This window comes from Anticarsia gemmatalis, chromosome 1 (genome assembly GCF_050436995.1).
Source record: "Anticarsia gemmatalis isolate Benzon Research Colony breed Stoneville strain chromosome 1, ilAntGemm2 primary, whole genome shotgun sequence".
Classification (NCBI taxonomy): Eukaryota; Metazoa; Arthropoda; class Insecta; order Lepidoptera; family Erebidae; genus Anticarsia; species Anticarsia gemmatalis.
The window spans coordinates 9,415,346-9,437,546 of record NC_134745.1 but is presented as its reverse complement, the minus strand read 5'-3'; the positions used below and the strand labels follow the sequence as shown (position 1 = coordinate 9,437,546).

General features: G+C 34.7%; 1 protein-coding gene across 7 annotated transcripts in view; it reads right to left on the bottom strand.

The window, feature by feature from the left end:
• Positions 1–22,131, bottom strand: part of capt (adenylyl cyclase-associated protein 1) — a 39,498-nt gene extending 17,367 nt beyond the window's left edge. For 2 of the 7 annotated variants that reach the window (XM_076117847.1, XM_076117865.1), the window contains exon 1: positions 11,652–11,942. Coding sequence is in view for 3 of the 7 variants with exons in the window: in XM_076117822.1 (XP_075973937.1) it covers positions 16,587–17,313 (727 nt within the window). In the remaining 4 variants the exon portion in view is untranslated. Of the gene's footprint in view, positions 1–1,513; positions 1,720–11,651; positions 11,943–16,586; positions 17,331–21,972 lie in introns of those variants that run through there. The other 5 variants (XM_076117830.1, XM_076117838.1, XM_076117855.1 and 2 more) reach the window with 4 other exon arrangements.
• Between the last annotated feature and the right edge of the window lie 70 nt (positions 22,132–22,201).

The window sequence follows — 22,201 nt, the reverse complement described above, 5'->3', positions numbered from 1 at the left end:
CCGGTATCCCAAGGGATAAGGGTAACCTTTAAAAGGAATAAACCTTCGTAAAAGAGGTAGGTATGTTTTCAAAAACCTCAAAGCTTACAGAGGACATGTTTAGACTTTAGATGATTTACATGTGGCCAGTAGTGACTTTACTTGCATTTTAGGTTACGCGGTCGATCATCAGAGAGTGGGTCACTATTCATCGCAAGATTTAACCTTCATTTCAAATGTTGCTCCGAATGCAATTTTAAAATTACCGTCCATGATATTTGGAGTATTAAATAAAAAGTTAACTCTCTGTCAAAGTCACTACTAACGATTCTAGTTTTATAATGGTCGCCTTTGTAAAAGAAACCTTCCATAATAATATTGAGACCACGTAATTGATGACCGCAAACAACGTGGACAGCGATCTCCAGTATCATAAGTGCAGGGGAGTTAAAATTAATTGCGCTTAACAAGAGTTCACCAGTGCAAAACCACATAGCCTACATCGCGTGGCAAAACCACTGGACGGGATGTGATGCACAAACTTACAAAGACTTATAAATTATCATCTCCTCAAAATTCTATACGAGTTTTTTTTTAATCCTCCATGAAAAATCTACATTAACAATCCCTCGGGACCTCATCTATCATCCAAATTAGCTTATACATACGTGACGCGGTGATTGAACAACAAAATGTATAAAAATATAAATGTTTCGCTTGTTTGTAACAGGATTTTGGTTTATACGTGACTTATCTGATTAATCAGCCATTAATCACCCTTTTTCACTGAAGAACCACGCCCTTCAAATAACTCACTTTGTGCTGTCAAAACACACTGCTATTTTTTATTCACATAATATATTTTTCTAGAAAGTGCTTCTAGCATCTATTCATTTAAAAAAAACTTACACCAATGTACAGTAGACGTAACGCCCAATGGGGCCTAACGTAAGTAATTGTTTTGCTCTATAATAATAAATGGAAGCAGACATCCGAGTTGAAGTGGAAAGAAAACAAATAAAAAGTGTAAAAATATCCTGAAACCTCACAACAGCAGTAAAACGTAATTGAATCTCTCTTTAAACATTTTATCTGAGAATAAGTTCAACGACAAGATTTTGTGTTGTACCCTTTTAAATGTTATAAATATCAGTGTAGATAGACGTCTTTTGACATCATCTAATAAGATGTCTAGCTAACTAAAGGTCAAACGTGGTATTAGGTTAGGCAGATAATTAGATAAGCGCGCTATTGTTCTACACTTAATAGGGAGAGAGCTTGGAGAATTGGCCTATTAGGGAAATTAAAACTATACAAGAGGTAGACGGGTTTCAAAACCGAGCTCCATTATACTCGTACATATACGACACAAACGAGAAAGCAGAAACTAAACACACTACACGTATAAAATGTTAATGTAACAGGTGCTCTCGAAATTCATTAATTTAAAAGAGTGACTTGGTGTATTAAATTTTCTGTCAAAGACATTTTAAACTTAATAAATTACTATCTTTGCAACAAATAGCGTAGATACCTATGGCTAGATTGTAGGCCTCTTGAGTTACTGTTGCTATTGCTTCAATTTCCGCCTCATCCTGTTCCTCTGTAGTATTGACACGCGATTCGAACATATCAATAAGGTGTTTCATTTTTTTCTTCTCCTCCATTTTATCCAGAATTTCACAACACAATTTTAAGGCACAATTTGAATTTATATATTCACTCGACTAAAGACTACTTGGACGGTCGCTATCGACTGACTCACTGAGATATGATATGATAACAACATGTCTTTAAAGAACTGTAATCGTACAAATTATAAGGAGATAGATAAAGGTTGATAACTTGCAACAATCATAAACATTATTTATTACCTAAATACAAGATTATGTAATGTATTTTAACATCTGATAGAACGAAGAGAAGCGAGTGCATCATCACTGTTTTTGCAAGTAAACAAGCGACAATTATACGAGACGAATGGGTTGTATTTCTCACAAGATACGGCTAGACTAGCGTCTCACTTTACCCACGCTCGTTTGTTCTCCAGTGTTAGAAACAAGTTGTAACTATTATGTATACTGTGAAGTAAACAGACACCGCGATACTCACTACTACAATATAGAGATTAGCGATTGAGCCATACACTGCATATTAAGAACACAATACAGATGCTAAACTGTTAATTATACAAAATGGGAATGGTTTTTCTTTTCAGTAGGGTCTACGACTTCCCACGCTAGGTCCTAATGTAATAAATATTGGGTAAAACGTGTTTCGTGTAGCTCTCCTTGCATTAAATATTTAAACCAGTCACTCTGTTGCCCGATAATATAACCTGGTGCGAACCTGGGGTTTTGGAGTTTGGAATTCAACGATAACAATAATTTACTTTACTTAATTCTATTTTTACAGGTAACATATTTATTTTGCCGTAAAAACCGTTAATCTTTTAGCTTTCACAGATTTATACACAACTGAAAATTGCGTCTCTAAAACGAAGCTTCTCTGTTTTCATATACCACATCAGTCGTACAAAAACGTATAAAGGTATAACAAGTATATTCCCAGGATTACATTTCAAATTCTTTGTTATATAAAGAGAGATGAACGTTCAAATGCAAAGAAAGAGACAATTTGAATAACAATAGCCTATTTCAGGTTCAATCAGTACATATTTCTTGCTCCCACAAAATTTGCATAGTGAAGATTCTCTTGGCCGTAACTGGTGAACGTGACAGTTACTCTGAACACTATCTGCAATATTGATGTTATAAAACATTTATTAAAAGCTGAGCTATCAAATATACAGTTTAAGATATTAGGTACACGCTTTATACATTTAGCAGCCGTGCCATCTGACTCTTAGAGGTCATGAGTCCAAAACAAGGACGAACTTTTTTGGTAGAGGATTTATTTTGTGTCATTTTATATTATAAAGAGTTGTTTGAAAGTTACATCGATGATAACCTCTTTTAAAGATTACCTAGATCCTAAGTCAATATATGATACCTAAATGACTACTGTACAACAGCTTACTAAATTCAATAACGTATTTTGTCAGGATCATATATTTTTATGATTCAAACAAATCTCCAATATTACGGCTAAAAATACTTGGCTAGACAGTTTGTACAAACAATATGAAACACATTACCATAATATTGTGTACCTGGGATGTAAATACAATCGTAAAGATAGCTCAATTGGTAAACTTATACGCGAGGTCGTAAACATGAAAGTGGAACCCATCTTATTCACTTATACGTCTAACCTAGCTCCGAGCCAACTAGCTCTCAGAATATGTAATGGCAATACATTTTAATATATCGCGTTTCGTTTTAATAACTACCACATCGTTAAATTGATTAACTGTTATTCTTTATGAGTTTATTTTGTACCCAAAGCCCACAGTTTATTAGAAATTTGAACGAGATTAATTTATGTTCATTTAAAAGGTGAACGAAGCGAACTAAATACATTTTGGGCTGAAATTACTTTTACTTAAAAAAAATTATGGTTTGATTACACGAAAGCCGATTAACAAGAAAACGGTTTTGGATCGCCTCCTAAAAATATTGTCAATAAGCATGAAACATTGATAAAGTACTTAAAAGCTAGAGTGAAGATAATGTCTTAAAAAACTGCATCTTCAGAGAGTAGAGCAAAAAAGAAAATTAGGTCTACAATACTTTACTTAACTTTTAGCTAAGAATTTATTTCTTTCTTTACAGTCTCTTTGACATAAAAATCAATGCCCTCACTCAATAAAACACTCTGTTTGCGACACTTTATATTATATTACTGTAAATCCATTACATTGCTGAAAAATACCCGTAATTCATAAATCCGAAGTGGTTTTTAATGTCAAACGTGGCATGAAATATTAATCTGTTGATATTAAAATCTCTTATAACGCCAGACGGTTGAAACGCGACCCTTGAATGTAAATAAAATATTCCATAAATAAAATGGGGTCAAGTTTTTGACCTAGGAAAATTTTAAAAGCAATTCAAAGAGCTCGGTATAAGAAAACCTATGCATAAGTGGATCATAGAGCGAACTTTATGCTGTCTGCCGAAAATGTTATAGAACATACAAGGCTTATAGACAGTTTATGCCTAGTTCTTAGAAGGAAAATGTGTCGTAAATAAAACGTACTCTAAAGCGCACTCCTACTTGCGTGTCGACTACGAGATTACCCGGCGGCCTTAACACAGCTTCAGTAAAGGTTTTAAAAGGTCTTTTATTAAGCGATACGTTCTACTACACATATGAAGATATAACTACACACAGCCTTTTGTGAAGCCTGAAAATGAGTCTTAGTTCTGACCTTTGAACGAACGAACCTACAATAATACTTTGGCAGAGTACCGTTTAATAAGTATAAGTACAAACACACTCATTACATTTAATAGCCGAATGGACCATTAGGTAGATAGCATGAGAAGGTACTATAATTATAATAAGTAAACAAGTGAGTAAGAAATCGTTACACGTAAATGCGAACAAAATTGAAACGATAACAGTACTTTATTACCGATGTTTACTACCCTATCGACAACTAAGTTAATAATTATGCTATACTATTACTCAAATCAATACTTTAATTTCCGTGACAATCAAATCACGAGCTCAAAATTCGTCTGAGTAAAAGAAAATTACATATCGTTTGACTAGCGGAGCGCGAGAAGGCAAAGAAATGTTTGATAATGTTATGATCGTGACGTCAGCGTCTGCCACATTTCTTATTTTCTTAAATAACCGTTCGCCGACAACATCCGACTCTCATTAACGATGAATTAAAAAGAAATGTCGACGCTAAAGGAATTATAATGTGCATCGTTAGGCAGAAACAGTACGGTTCAAGACGTTTTATGCGCCTAATGAATAATATATGCCGGGTGAACTAGTTCACAAAACACTTGTTATGAAAGTTACTTTTATCTTGAATACAAAACGTCTCAAAGCTTGAAATACAACTCATATTTTTTTCGTTTTCGCGAAATAATCAAACCGAATCATATTATTCAAAGTTTAATTTACTCTACGTTTTATGTTGAGAAGTGGGTGAAGTCGTATGCTTACAACCTGATAATTAGATGCACTGCGTAAAGATAAATAAGCTGATAAAGGTGTAAATTAATGTAATTTGTTAATGAGAGCCCGGCCTGTGTTTACAATAAAGAACAGGACAAATAGTTCGTTTGGCAAGCCCGTTACGTGTGGACTGTAGACCGCTTTTATATAAGGACGTTATTGGGGTCGCTCTAGTGTTCGAGTGCAAGCACCGTTGAAACGACCGTGTTTACGGAAACACAATCCCTATATGTACAACATATTACACGAAGAATGTTCACGTTCCCGACAATAGAGAAATGTCGAGCATAAATCTTTCGATGTTGCATAATTTTTTCAGCGTTATTCACGTCGACGCTCTGATAAACTTCGAAACAACTTAATGGAACTTTTCTTGATCGTGGAAGCATCTTAGCAGCAATGCAAGTTTGATTACAAACTAAATGAAGTCCCTGACTATTATGAGGGTTCAAGTTTCTGTGATCAACTGGCTTTCGGCGCTTTACCCTCTATAGAGGGAGAGATATTTCCCCTTTGTAAATAAAATACGTTGTCGTCTGAAGTGTTATTGCTATGGAGTACAATCGCTTCTGGATCATATCTCGGAAATGTTTTATCCATTATTTTACCATTATATCACGTTTACCTTATTACCTTACGAATTTGATTCAAATTAGTACGAACGCGTTAATAATTGTATAATGAATATATGAAATTCCAAAAATAAAATTCTTTATAAGATATCATTCATAATAATACTTTGTAGAGTCCACCTCTGGTAAATGCAATTGCCTGTGTGCCGTTCACTGAGAGACAGGCATTGGTAATCAGAAACCAATAATGAACAGACAGACACTTCATATGTTAATAACGGTACATATTTATTGCATCGTAAAGCAGCGTGCCTCAAGATATAGCGATACACCGCATACGTGTTTATTTTAATGCTAGTGCTACAAGGTCAGCCTAAATCTGAACTGGCTCCCCGTTACAAAGTGTTATTTACAACGCTTTATAATACTTATGAATGTTTTATTTTCGTCTACACGATTTCATTGATACAGAAGAAACGCCGACGGCACTTATGTTCCACACCACTCCACTCGATTGAATGTGTAAGCAATTAGAATGTTATTGTTATCTGGATCGTACTTTTAATGGTACTCGATCCACAGTGGCTCTTTAAAGCCAGGATCGATGACACTCGCTAAGCAATTACGACAGGGATGGGCCAGGGCACGCGAAACTGTCTTAAAAGCTATAAAAACTTAATTAGAAGGAATGATGAAGCGTATAAAAGAAACATTCTCGCGCTGTATTCTATGTTTAAGTTATTAATTAAAGATAACTTTCGTTACGCTTTTTTTATAACGGAAATTAAATAATACGGAGGCTTTACTGGATAAATAATTCTTATAAGCATGATTTTTCTTTCAATATAAATCCGGAGTAATTAGTAATAGATCCTTCAATTCTACGACATGAAACGACTGCTCTGCCAAGTTGTGACTGATCAATATTTAACGAGTTTAAAATTATGCACTCACCGCAAGAACTACGAAGAAAGAGCGCTTATTTTTTATGGTATGATTCAAAGTTCTAGAATAATAGCAGAGTGCTATAATAAACTTTGGAGAGGTGTCAATAAGCCGCATAGCTGATGAATATATCACTCTTGCAAATGTTTCGTATAAATTACGAAGATGAATTGCATACTTCATCTGTCCTTGAATATTGTATGAACTATAAAAGTTCAAAATGTTGGAAGTCGATCAATTTCATATGAAGCAAACATCAGACGAATAAAAATATAAATAAACTGACTTTGTTTTGTAATCGATTACAAAAATGAAAATCAATATACACCGAGTTTTCCTACACGTTTCGTTGCGAAAAACCCTTCGAGCAAACCAGTATCAGAATATCAATTTGTAATAAAGATTATACAAAAAGTACAGTATGATAAGAGAGACGATATCATTAGTGCACTCACTGTGCTATATTTATGACGTAAACATGTAACGAACCACCATTTCAGTCTCAATCAGAAACCGCACGGCGAGTCCTGCGACCGCAAGCCGTGCACAATTCTATCCGGACAATAAAAGCGAACGAAATTCTACACTGACTTGTCTAGTAAACAAGAGAAAAGGCTTTGATTAAACTGTTTGGTAGGAAAGGGGGAGTGAAAACGATTTTGTAACATTGTTAACATTGGCAAAAACGAGATTGGTTTCTCGACGAATCAAATCTAATTCAAAACTTTGGGAATGCCATAAAGCAACAAATAAACGGAATCAACACGTCTAAAACTTCCCACATTCCGCTCCCTTTTTGTCCTGTTCTGTTTTTATTCAAACAAAGGTCCCCCGAAAACCAAGTAACCAATCAATAAAAACAGGACCGCGCCGATTCAAGTGTTTGGGACTATATAACGAAATTTTCTAAATAAGCTCCCGCGATTCGAACAATGCTGGCGCTACAGTATTCGGCACCTTCGGTAAATACATTCCTTTTAAATTAGCGTACTAAAGTTAATACCGCGTTGTGCATTTCGCCTCATGATTTGGAATTCTGATACTAAAACCATGTTCTCATTCACAAGACAATTGGCCAGCTTTTATTTCAAAAGTCACAAAATACGTGATAAACGGATATAGCCTATTTCCTTTTTTTTAAACTGCCAAGATCGAGTTACTCTGAAACGAGGCCGAAAGGTTTTTATAAAAACCAACATGGCAAACGAAGAAGTAATCGAATTTAATAGTTTTGTTAAAAAACAAACAACGACAATAAAACCTAATCAATACTGTCCACAGGTCCATTATATTTTAATAAATTAATTTAACCAACAAAGTAAATGGCAATGTGACGGTTAAAAGCTTTGAGAATATGAAATTATTAAATTTGTATCTACCGAGCCGTGAAATAGCAAAATATACAGTAACATAAGTACATGTATGCTTAATTACTGAAGTTCCGTAAAATGTTAACATTGACTGAATACAGCGAGCACACCACACTGGTAAATTTAACTAGTCTATTTTCTGTACTTTGCAAACCTAAACATTTTCTCGGGACTGTCGGCACACTGGCTACGTAAAGTTTTAATCAGATCGGTTTAGAGAACCCGAACGCATAACGATCGGAGATAGGAATTCCTTTTTCGATGACGCTAGTAAGATTATATAGAGTCCTGCTAGTATCTCAATAGTTCGTTAACGTTTTAGACCATCTGGAGTGCAGCTAATTTAAGCTCGACATGTGCCACGCTTATGACATCACATATCACAATCCATAATAGGTGTATGACCTATCGTATGACCAATAACAGCTCGAATGGCCTACTTCTCTAGACTTATCGGTTTCATTTATATACCTGTCGCAGTAAGCAGTAAATAAATCATAAGAATGATTTATTGGAAATATTTATACAAATCTTAAGATAATATTTTATGTCACATTGAGCCTAATTTGCACTGAGTACCAATTTGAATTCATAATTACCAGAATTCTTTTTAAACTTCCAAAAGATGTAGTTCTCTATCAAAATTATGAAGGCAAATAACATACAAATATATATTTCATCGTCTGTGAAAATTAAAACTAGGTAAGTAGTAGTCAAGGACTGCTGAGGATCGATAACTCGAAAAGTAGAGTACAATTTACTGCATATAGAGAAATGAACACAGCAATAAATACGTAGGAATTTATAACATTATTTCAAAGCAAAAACTGCTTTTATTCAGCAAAGACCCCAGCAAAGACAGCAGATTATACAGATACAAGATCGTTCCAAAGTTGTTTCAACACAATTATCACAACAATCACCAGCTCTTAACAAGTCTGAACTGAAGCACCAAAGTTTTACGTATTATCGTTAAAAATATTACTTCAAGAATTCGTACAACGATGCCTAAGAAAACTTTCACAGTTGTATACAGTCAATAAAATATAGAAGAGATGGTACGTAAAGACAGTTACTACGTCCACTAAGACTTGTAAACTAGGTTAGATCGATCCGATCGAAGTGGGGACTTCTTGAAATACTAAATAATATATTATCCACTGTGAGTGGACACAAAATGACACCAACAAAACCACCAAGTAGACTTCTTCAGTCGTATAAAGTTAATAAAATGTTCAACAATACATAAATGTTTTGGTATCATGTGAGCTCTGGCAGTGTAAGTGATATTTAAGTACCTATAAACAAGTAATTACTGACAATAAAACATTGACTTAAAGGATCAAAACATCTTTAGGTTCGCTCTCAAGTTACATTTTTGTAACGGCTACAATTGTAAAATATAAAGGTCGTTAAACTAAAATAAAAAGTCCTATTTTATTTTGTTTCAGAATAGTTCGGGACTACTCGATATTGCAAAAAAATACACAGGTACTCATATGGAGAATACTCCCAAACTTTTAAAAGCTGACTCCAATATAAAACCAATATCGTGATGTTTCACGAGTTTCTAGCGCATGCATCTCGAAATTAAATTTATTTTAAAAGCATTGCAACAAAATTGACGCTGAAAATCCCAGAAAGCCGTTTTTTCCCCTCTAATAAGGTACAAAAGGAAGTGTAGGTATGGGTAGAGGTGGTAAGAACTGCGACAGCTTCTCTAAAACGTCTCCTAGATGAAGGTGGGAAGCAAAGTGGGCACCTCTTGACTCGCTCTACATTCGCTACCACTACCCAACTAAATGACATACTCATATACATTTTTAATGAGCACATTCCTCTTAAGGATGTGCCACTGGAACGTCTAGAACATACTCCAGATTATTTAGGAGTGTGTACGAATATGCAATATACAAGGTCGTGCGTAGAGGACGCAGGTGAACATTTCAATTGTCAAATATTCAAGGGCAAACTATGTAGGGATTTTGTAACGCAAGATGTTACGGGCTCTGATGTCATATTGCTCTCCAGTAATATTCTCTGTTCTATATTTACGTTACGCTTGGGATTGGTGCCAGCTGGTCAAAACATAACGCTTGATTCGGTTCAACAACGGTCAAAAATCACAAATTATCAACAATTGTCTCCACATCCTGAAAACGACGAGCGTTTGCTCAGATAAGTATAATATTGAGTTCAAATTTGATGTATGTTTTAACAAGCTGTCATTTATCTTTATGTTGGGGACTACAGAACGTGCTAAAAATGTAAATAAAAGAGAGAAGGGTTGCTACGTCATCAACCGAAGCTTATTAAAAAGCAAAAACTGACCGCAATCGGCGTTCCGCTTAATAATTCACCTTTTCCACGTGAAATGAGCATACCGGTGCGGCTTTTTCATCAGACTTGAGGCCTAGATACCTACTACATAATTATGATGTGCGGTTGGTATGCCTAAATAGCTTTTTTGGAGAGAATTACAGTAATCTCCTCTTTATTAATACAATAACTTTATGGTATGAGCTAAATTAACAACCCGTAAGATGACTTGTGTGCAATACCTGTCAAATTGAGTAGCCACTGTAGCCAATGATATATAAACATATAAAGAATGTATAATGATTTGATAACTTTATAACGTTTATTTTTCTATAGCATGTTTTCGTGCTTCCAGTCCTCCTAATACCGGCGACCGCATTATAGAATTGAATAACAGATATCCCAGTGAATTTTCCACATGAGTAGAGCGTTATATTGCGAACAATGGCGGATGGAATCGATTGACGGAGCATGGAGCCATTTCCTGGTTAAAATTTGAATTGTACATGCATATTTTGATGTTTCTAAAACAATATTTCAAAGAGTATAGCGCCATCATTTTTTTTAAATCAACTGCGGCCAATAATAACATGTTTAAGCTACAAATTAATTATTCAACTGGATCTTATAACCTCGAGCACAACTTCCATGAACCTAAATACTTATTCCCAAGACTGCATTTAAGTGAACAGATGAAAATACAATTGAAATTAAGTTAGTCTGTCTAGCTCCAGATCATGTTTAAGATTTTACGAACGTTTGACAGCTTGTTATTGATAAGGTCGCGTCTGGCCTTATCGGTACGCAGAAAGTAATACAGAGTACGAAAACAACGAATGCCGTTTCTTTTTATTCTGTATCCGCGCGAAAAAGTTTCGACAGCAATTATGGAACGGGGCTCAGAGAAAAAGAACGTAAACATTTACCCAATAAATCACAACCAATACTACCAATTTTTTGCTCATAATTATTAATCACTAAGGCTCTATTTAGAATAGAGACGCCTCAATAACGAAGTTCAATGACTTGGTCTGTGTTGCCTTGACATCCGGTGACAGCTCCATAATATAATGTTAATAATACTTATTATCTACTATTGATGAGTTTACAAATTTAACGCAGCATTCCAATAAATTAATTATTCTTTTTAAATTTGAGTGAAGTGCATTACATTAAAAATATTATCAATAAAAATGATTACATTTATCAATTTTATTCATCTTCGATTACGATATAGTGCATCAAACATTATTTTAGCCCACAGATATATTTGTTTTTGACTATTTTATATTATTGTATAAAAGGTAATATGTTCTAAACATGAAATGGATTATTCTCTTAAGTAATTAAAATTATTTATGCTTACCAGGTAGATATGCGGCAAAAAGATCCGTAAGGCAATAATAGTGGGCACAGTAATAAACACTTTCAGAACACTTAACCGTTGTTTTTCATGCACTGTTAGTAAAAGCACAATGCGTGTAAGCATGCGCGTGCGTCGTCGGATACTGAGTATAGTGATGGTAGTCGGGATCAGCGCGGACGGATGTGTGACGATGATTCAGAAACTAAGCGGCTGCCGGTCAACCGTTCTCTAGAAGTTATACTAGCGACCGCCGAACTACATGCTCCTACGAGCGCCTCGGCCGGCACTGAGCTATCGGCTGTGACTCATTCATTACGTGACGTACAACTCATAAATGATGACAGAAGCTATACGCGTAATAGAACATGACAACACCAGAAGCCAATCAGTAGTCACACCGGTGGCTTGCTCGTGAATATTTAATTCTGTTTTCCGAAGGTTGATCTAATGGGAATTGTACGTCGCTATTGATGCGAGTGCCCTTCGTACGTTATAATTACTTATTCGTTAATTTTGTCATTATTTACCCTGTTGTATTATTTACATGCTGTGAATTAGTACCGTTTACGACTTAGCTTTGAAAATATTGATTAATCGCTAAATGACTACCTAAGATTACATTAAAAACGCTCCATGTAAAGCCTTAGCTAACGTGTAAGTTGTATGGAATATTTCTCACTGTTTAGTAACAGAGTAATCAGCTGCGTTACGTTGCGCTCATTTAACTGCGTTTGTTGGTTAGATCATGCGAAACTTATGCACTTTTTCTTTACATCCGCGATAATTTGCTATCTATAAGAAGACGGAATTCCTAATAGAATTACTCTATTTTTAGTTACTAATGCCATGCATGAGATGATTACTATTTAGCTATTTTAATAACACTGCATGCGCAATCAACTCTGGTATGCACATAAGAGGATAATTTTACTGAAGCATAGTATTGAAAATACTAATGGTTATCAAAAGAGTCCGCAATGCAGAGCCTTATTCTTATTAATAACTATATGATACAGTTTTATAACGTAAGAAAACAGAAAAATATTGGCGAAGAACTTCTTGGAGAAGCACCACAACACATATTCTCTCTTGAACAATAACATATGTTATACCTACTAAAACAACAGCGCTATAAACAATACTTTTTAGCAATATCAATAAAAGTAAATATAAAAAGACAAGCCGGTTATCTACCCCATACTCAACGACTACACATAGTCGTTATAAAAATTTAACTCCCAACAAAAGCATTATACGGCTCCATAAAGCTATTTGATGTGAACTTTACGAAGCCTCCGATCCCAGAGGGCAAGACATCAGACATGCCTAAATGGGTCATGTATTTGGTTTGACGTTATACGCATCAGTGTTAAAGGTCTGGGACATTATAATATTATTTGTTCGTAAAATACCTGCTTAATCTTGAACTAAAATTAATCTACCTCAAAGAAACCAGCAATATGTACATAAAATCGATCACTAAAAATATACTTATATTCAATCTCTTTGATCGGTTTGCTAAAATTGCTTTAGGTGAATTGTTTTCGACTCGAGGAAATTCTTTCTTTAAACCAATTGTTTTGGGGCCAGGTGACTGTCGATTATTTGGTGCCCGAACAAATTCAATATTCTGCGAGTTTGCATGTTGAATAAATTATTGTTAAAGGACTCGGGGTGATGTTTTTATAGCAAATACATGTAAAACCTGTGCGATAGCTAAACCTTTCTAAATACTGAATACTATTGTAAAAGTAAATATCTGAACATAAATTTTCACTGAAGGAAATCGGAAATCCTGTCTTGGCAGTTTAACTTATTGGAACTAGGACGCAGCCAAATCTGGTATCTTAATACTATAGATACAATTTACTCTCGTCCGAGACCAAACAGCCTAGAAAACTTTGGTTGATTTTATAATTAAATTTTGGTGAAGCGAGTTAAATTAAGTAAGTTAATTGCTTTTCGCAGAATTTATTAATTACTTGTAAGATAATCCGATAAGGGTTTGAAAGTGTAACTAAACAGCGTCATAAACTAATGAGCTTAAATTATACGCCGTGTTGTTAATTAAGATAGTCATGTTTTCTTGTGAACAAACAAATTAGGAGCCACTTCTTGAAAACGTAGAAGGCAGTCATTTGTTCCTACTAATTTGTTTGTCGAAATATACTATCTTGGGGACACGAAAAAATTTCGTATGCATTGTTATAAATCTTCGATCGTAGCGTTGTGTTTCGTTACTAAATATTGTGTATCAATAAAATCGAGCAGTCAAGTGCGACTTGAAATCGAGCATATGCGTCTGAACAGGTTTGATCCGAAGTTAATCAACTGTATAACTTTCAAAGTTACCCTAAGCTTCCACACTTTAAGACTTTTTCGTGTCATTTATTTTTTCAATCTTGAGAGACGGTAAAATATAATGGTTATAGAAAGTTTTGAACACAATGTTAATGTTGAAAAAATTTGAAGAATGTTTTAAAAATAAACTCACATTTTAAGTGGAGTTTCATTATAAGTCACTTCGTATACGGTCTTGATAACAGGCCCTTGACATCAAATTACTTTTTTGTGGAGTTTTAGTCTAGAAGTCTTAATTCAATAAGACAATTAGTGTAAGCACTATTTTAATGCTCGCTGAATGGTGTCAGCGTACAAAATTGTCCTTTAAGCCTTTCTTAGTCTAATAATTAATGAATATAAAAGAATAATTACTTTTCATAAATTCTAAGTTATTCTTTATCTAAGTAATTACCTAATAAGATTAAAACGTTTTTATACTTTTTATAAGTAATAAAGTACCTAGGTTCGGTTCGCGATATGTGTTCTGGTTCAATCTCTATAAACAATGGAATATACCTTCATAACTAACGCCAAACGTAGTTTCCTGTTGAAGTTGCCGGCACACATATTCCGTTACCAGAAGCTAAAACTAACATTCCCACTAAGTAGGAAAAGCACTTTGAAAATCAGAAACTAACAGACCATATTTCAGCAAAGTTTTAATTTATATCGGCGAGTTTTCCACTGCATTAAGGAACGGTCAAACAACAAACTATTTAATGATATGTAACCGAAAAACATCTACATTGAAATACAAGACAAACGTGACATACAGATACAGAAGATCATCTGTAATACAATAATACATTTCTCTTCTCTTTCTTTTTGAAAAGCCATAATCGAGTAAGAACAGGTCTATATTTACATGGCCAACCTAATAAAAATAATGACGTTATCAACCGCTGTCAAAAGCAGTTGATAAATTACATTTTTTTATGTATCCTCCGTTGACTCTACAGAGTGTACAAGCGCATGACAATGATAATGGAATTAGGTGTCCTAACTGCTATAAAACGGCCGTTTCTTTTCTTTTTTAAGATAAAATAAGGTGATATAATTGGAGTGGAACTCCGGAAAGATTAATATTTCGTGTCAAGTTAACAAAATTGACAACAAATATTTCCAGCTAGCAACTACGACAACATTCCAAGATACCTGTTAAATTACAATGTTAATAAATTAAGGGTTAATGTCTTTACTGCTGAAATATTGTAACTCATACATAATTTATACGAAAAGCCTATATTACTTCATACTCTGAACATCATAGACATCTTGTAAATACTGACCGTACTTTTTTACGTGTCAACCAAAACCATAGGCGGATGAAATGTGGGCCTAGAATATTTTTTCATCAACCGTCGCAATCGACTTCATATATCAATTTGTAGCGAATGAGTGTCAAGTGCCAATACAATTTACATCGACGTCTCCCCGTATTGATATCATAAAACAGTTTACGCATCCCTGGCTATCGGTAATAAATTGATTCATACCTTAATTGGATGACTATGTACCCTTTATGCTGCATGAAAACAAGCGTGCACTGTGTTTGTCTCCAAAGTGTAACAGATTGAACAAATATTTATCACAGGCGCGTAAAATTGGTTGAACACCTTACAGAGGTCGTATAAGCCGTTAGTTTTATGATAGATAGCTCTATCGTTACGGATATTAAACGAAAAAAATATAAAATGTTTAATACAAGAATCCGACAGGATCGGCGTGGGCGTAAGAACCTTAAGGCTTTAGAATTTCTTCAGCAAAAATGAGAGTTGAAAGTATTAGCATATTCAAATGTCTTTTCAAATATTTGCTATCATTTACATTTATACAAATTGTTCAGTTATTCTATTACAGATCTTGACCGAATGCTTTTATTCGGAATTTTGAAATCGAAGCTCTTTCCCTACCACTTTGACAACCGGACGTTAGGGAATATAAAAGTGCTGTGCTAAACCTTTACAGTAGCTTAGAAATTGGACTTCTGACAGGGTTTCTAACGTGGCTATCTTGTCTTGAAAAATAGGATTTCGAATTCAATTATTGTAAGCATTTACTGTGTTTCGACATTACCGCATTAGTTAAAGTTAAATTGTGTTTTGGCTTAAATAAACTTATGTATTTGTATCTCGTCTCTCTGAGTTCAAATTAAACTTTGATTTTTGCGCGCCGTTGTCGTTTTCAGGAAGCTGAAAATTTACAGGAAGGCAGATGAACTGCTTACTTGGATAACAGCCAACGGAATCGATTTTCTCACATCGGTTGCTTGAAATACACAAATAAGAAGGGATCTTCAATGAGCTAATAATCATTTATTTATTTCCTACACGAGCGGAATTTATTATTATATGAGTGTATTTTCACGGAACAACAGCTATTCTACATATAGTTTAATAGTTTAATAAGGCTATGGGCTCGATTTTAATACTTAAGTTACCTATGAACTGAAAATTTGTAAAGTAGTTACGACTTTTTGAACTTCTATTTCCTGTTATTATGAACGAATCCACCCTTAGCGGCCTATTAGAGGCCGGAGAGGTTCACCAATCCTTTGAAATAAAATTGGTCATCTTAAAATTATATTCTTACCTGAATCTGCGACAACAGGACCCAGGGGATCAAATCGCACACGGTGTTCAACAGCTGCGCGTGCAGCGCATACAAGATCCGAGAAAAATCTGTGTCTCCGTAATGCTAGCTCATCGCGACCGACAGGCGTTGCTGGAGGATCACGCGGTCCCTCGTTTTCCCCAGGCTTATTTGCAGATTCTTCAAATACTTCATCGTCATCTGTATCGGATTCCGGTTTGATACTTGCACGATGCTCTGATACCCCATTGCTACTGTTCGTTGTAGATTTTAAAATTCCTGAAGATTTTCGACGCCCGCCTGGTCGCACGTCTACGTTAGTTCGCGCCAGTTCTTTTTCAAGTCGAGCTAACTCTTCCAAAGTAGCAGAACCGCGGCGACAGTCCACGGAAAATCGCTTAAAATCTAGGCGCGTCTTTTTATAATCAACTGAATACCTTTTTCTTGTCAAATCTCTTTTGGGGAGCACAAGATCTAAAGTGTCATCTCCCGATTCGCTTACCGAATCATTAAGCACCTCTTCATTAGTTTCAACTTTATTCACGTCGTCAGCAATAAGGGGTTGTGGCACTTCTTTATTATCCGCCTCTTGAGAATTGACATCCTCCTCTATCTTACATTCCTTATTTGTTGGTGTTAATTCGCCTTTTTCTTGCGTATTGTTAACGTCGAGATCCGGCAACTTTTCTTTTGTTTGTATAGTGTCCGTCTCAGACATGGAATCCATTTTTTCAGATTTAGATTTGCTTTTACTCATCTTTTTAGTTGGTCGCGCACAGCAACTTTTGAACATAATTATAACGTATTTTTGAATATAAATATCTCATTTGCAAACAAAAACGATAAACTCTGAATGCAATGTAACTTAACTTTATATATTTTCTATAACAGCATTATATGCGTAAACAGTGAAATATGTCAACTCGTAGCAATATTTCTTTCAAGAATTACAATTCAAAGAAATCGCAGGCCATAACAGAGGGATGGCAAGGGAGAGATACGGGGGTCGGCGGCCAGCCGAGCGCGCGGCGGCGGGCGACTGACGGCACTGACGCAGGGCGGATGCGCCGCCCGCCCGGCGCATCCTGCCACCCGTCACCCGGTGGGCGCTCAGCACGCAGCTCGCGGGATTCGGGAGCCCAAAGCTCAAATGCCTACTCTCCCAGCACTTTGAATAGGCCCACGACAACATTAACGAAATTATGCATTTTGTGAGAGCGATAAACATTTTACGTTTAATAAAATGATCTTTTCTTTTTAAAGGAGTTTCTTTAGGGCATGTATTGTATTTTTATTAAAAAGAGATATTTTAAGAATTAGGTTAAGATTTGCAGTGTCGGTATAATCACGTAAGTATGTATGGATGTTAGGGCCTTAGATTTTAGAGATATTTTTTTCTTCATTAAGTGCTAAAATTTGTAAAAAGCACGCGTGTATAGGCGTAAATCAATTACCTTCTCCAATAGTGTGCTTAATTAAATTTTATAAATGACGAATCAACGACTAAAAACATTATTCAAATGAATTTTGAATAATGTTTTTAGTCGTTGTAATTATTCACGAATCCAACTTTCTTAGAGGTTTTATTCATGACGTTTCCATCGCTGCAACATCCGAAACTTTGCCATGCTTTTCATTCCAATTCGGAAAAGATTTCTATCAGAATTCCAATCAGACTGTTGGTAGTATACAGAATATACAGATGTAGCAGTTGGGTAATATTCTCGTGCACAATACTGTACATTTTAAGACAATAGTCCCCGACTGAAGTTAACGACTCTCGGCCGGTTGGTCGCAGACTCGCTGTGGTACGCGCCTGCGTCACACAACACAAAACACGTATTTTGTGTGCAAAAAGAACGTAGAATATATTAGACTAACTGTAAGTATGTGCATGAGAAAGTAGCTCTATGGAATAAGTTGAACCATGCACAGCTAAAAGTAGAAAACGAGATTTGGCTTGAAATAATCGCATTAACATATTAAATGTTGTTGTAATGAACAATATAAGCACACAATATAATGTAAATAAAAAAATTCGACGTTATTAAAAAATATTCGGTTCAGTAACCAAGTCGCATCTTTGATCTACTTTGGGAATACTTTAATTAATAACGTTTCGTTGATTAAATTTCAATTTAAAGTTTCACATGATAGCGAAATTAATTTTGGCTTTTATGTTATAACTTTTAAAACAGAAGAAGCCACCAAACAGTCATCAAATTCTTAGAAGACTTGGAGAACATAAATAACTCATCAAAATTTCCTCAACGATAATGATCTCCGCGCCAATCGAACTTGTGGAAAACATTTCTTTTTAACAAGTATTGCAAGTTCTTTATAACAAAACTTCGCTCTTGGTAAAGAGACATGAGTATCTTTGCAACCAATATTATGAGTGGAATACTTTGACTGGAGGAAAATAATGACATGGTAACAAAGATTTTTATTGCATATTCCGTGCACAATTTGTTTCCCTGAAAACAAGTACAAACGTATTCTGTAGCAACACTAAAACTATGTGTAATGCTCGAGTGCCGAAACGGTGCGCTATTAGTACCAATCTGCCATAATTATCCTGTATACTAGTTAAATTCCAGGTGGCCTTGCATACAGAAATAGAATCTGCGGAACGTGAAACATCAATAATGTAATACTAAACAATTGTTTTATCCGTCAATAAATCTATCATCTCAGATTATGGCTGTGGTATAAAGTAATGTAAGTTTACAAGACTCAGCTAAACAATAGTATTTATAGTTGGTACAAAATGTTAAACCGGATAATGAACTACTTCCTCAAACGACTTGAACGCATGTATGGAGCAATGGTTGCCTGTACCATCGATGTGCCGCGGAATGCGATTTCCTCCCAGTACAAATATTTGCGTGATAAGCAGGAGTGTCTCTTCTGAGTGGGGCATATATTGTATATTTCTTTAATCATTTCATAGGAAATACATAAGCAGTTTATAAATTTTCTGGCTGTACCAGTTAGTTGACTTGAACTAGTTAGGAACCAAACCGTGGTCCATAATTTATCGTGTTGTCCAAATATTATCAGTATTCATATTTCACGAACACATTTAAAAACTAAATGTATAAAAACACCCGGAGGGCGAATAATAGCGGTCCCTTGCCCCTTAAGTACAGTATTATGTTAATATATTTAAGTGGTAATGAAAATGTATCGTAATGGCACACGAACTCCTAAGAGCTAGAGAAATTGGTAGTTCAGATCTATTTCATGTATTATGCATATGGCGTAGATGTTTAGGGCTTTATTACGAACCCGTATGAAGAGATTAATATTGAGAAATGATAATTACCGCGTATATAAAATTGTGTATCGCAGGTACATCTTATTATAAGATGGCCAGTGTAACCTGCGCCGAAACGTCAGGCATTTCAAGGTAAAATGCGTGCTCGCATTAATTGCCGTATTCTAATTACTAATATAATTTCGTAGTTAATATAGAAGTAATCTCAACTTAACAGGCTCGCTTCAAATAAAACACAGTCTTTACTAGCCTATTTAAATGCGGATTTACATTCGCGCATTTTACCACATCGTTTCGTACATTTACAGTCTTATTTATTTGCGACTTAAAATTAATTAAACTGTCTCGATATTCATTAAATGACGATCAATGGCGGGATATCCGGCGTATATTTCCGCTTAATGACACTGCTGCTTGGGGTCATTATGCTTTTAAAGGAGTGGGTTTATTTACATAAAATCTATAAAGGGTGAGCTGTTGACCACATATCATTAGAATTGGGTTCTAAGTAGGCAGTTCTTTCCATTTCCAATTATATACTTTTTCAGAAGCAGACTTATAGATGGGCACCCAACCACCCAAAGCAAATATGGCAATATATAAACTGTGAGTCGCAATATGGCAGTATCATCTCTTCAAATTATATGAGACCAAAAATAATAATAGCAAAATATGTGATACACCATCCAGTCATTACTGCCATAAATAACAAATAATAAGTATAAAAAATGCAATTAAAACATCTATCTAACACTCATCAATATTTAGTAACACAATTTTTAGTTACCACTTTAAAAGAGAATGATAACCAGTAATCAATACTGGGCAAGGGTCTTCAATGAGATAGAGCCTATCATATTATGCAAGTGCATAAGAGACACTGCATAGTATCAAAAACATTGAACTCACAGACTGACAAAGTTTAACCGCAAAGTTTAGCTTACTTTCTATTAAAGATGCAACCTTTAATACTTAAAAAAAAATCACTTAAAAAAATTAAAGCATATTTCTTTTCAGTAAAAAATTGTATTTAATGTAGATAGCCTCCACTGCTTAAATTTACTTCCTACCCTGTATAATGTAACAAACTTACCCCATACACTAAATCTCTAATCACAAAGATTTAGATAGTGTTATCTTTTGAATATAAAAACCATAGGTGTTTAAGTTTGAATATACAGACTGAGTACAAATAAGTATAATGTTAAGTTTTGTAATGTTGATAAAGCTCCGATTAAAATCAATTTATCAAATTAATCCCTGGAATTAATGTCTATTTCTATAACTTATCTTATCTTAAGGACTTCACACTACACAAGTTCAATTTCAAGTTTAATATTTGATAGTAGATTAATAGTAAGTAATGTAAGGCATAGAGTTACCGGTAATTTTATTTTGGTAACAATGACTTAAAATGATAACATTAAAAGTTTTATATGTAGACTATAGTGTGTTACAATGTGTGTGCATAAATCATAGCAGAATAAAGTGTTACTGCAAAAATATTTTCCTTGTTGGTTAAGGAAGGAGTTAGCTGTTATTGACATGATAGTACCTATATGGGCTTAAAATAGTATGTTGCAATAGAGATAGATGACAATGGCAGCATCAAATCATTATAATTTAGAGTAATAGACAATATATTACCATCATTCTAACATCATAAACGGATTGTTAACAAAGATAACAGTTTCCTGGTTTTAACAATATATTTCTGTAATTATCTAGAAAAACAGCCTGAATGATTAATTTTGGTGTTACCTGCACCTAGAGTGTTTGCAAGAAGAAATACTGTATTATATTCTATTCTTCAGCATCCCTAGTTCATCCGAGGATTATAATTTACACATCATATTAATTTTATCACCATCATTGAAATTAAACAATCGGGAATAAAATCCGCTCCCTACGTTATGGTGCTCCATCAACGACACTCATCCAATACAGTTACATGTTACTTACTAATAAACAAAATATTTGTTGTATTAAGATAAGATAAGGTGTAGCGTCCCATCAAAATAGTGACTTGGCGAAGCGTAATCATAGGCGTGTGATAAATAACACCTAAATTTGTGCATTTACAAAAAGAAAAAATAAAGTACTTACAGATTATAAGTCGCTTTCCTGGGCCGCCCCTGGTGCGATTGTCTAAATAATAATTCACTAGTTATTTACGTATAAAATAATATAAAATTCAGTCTTTTTAGGTTATTTGTCAGATAATGGCTACAACAAAATCTGCTACTGATCCCGATTCCACGTACATCCTACGATCTTATGCTTATGCCAAATTTACATAAAAATAGACGAGAATGAGATATTCTTTAAATATTTA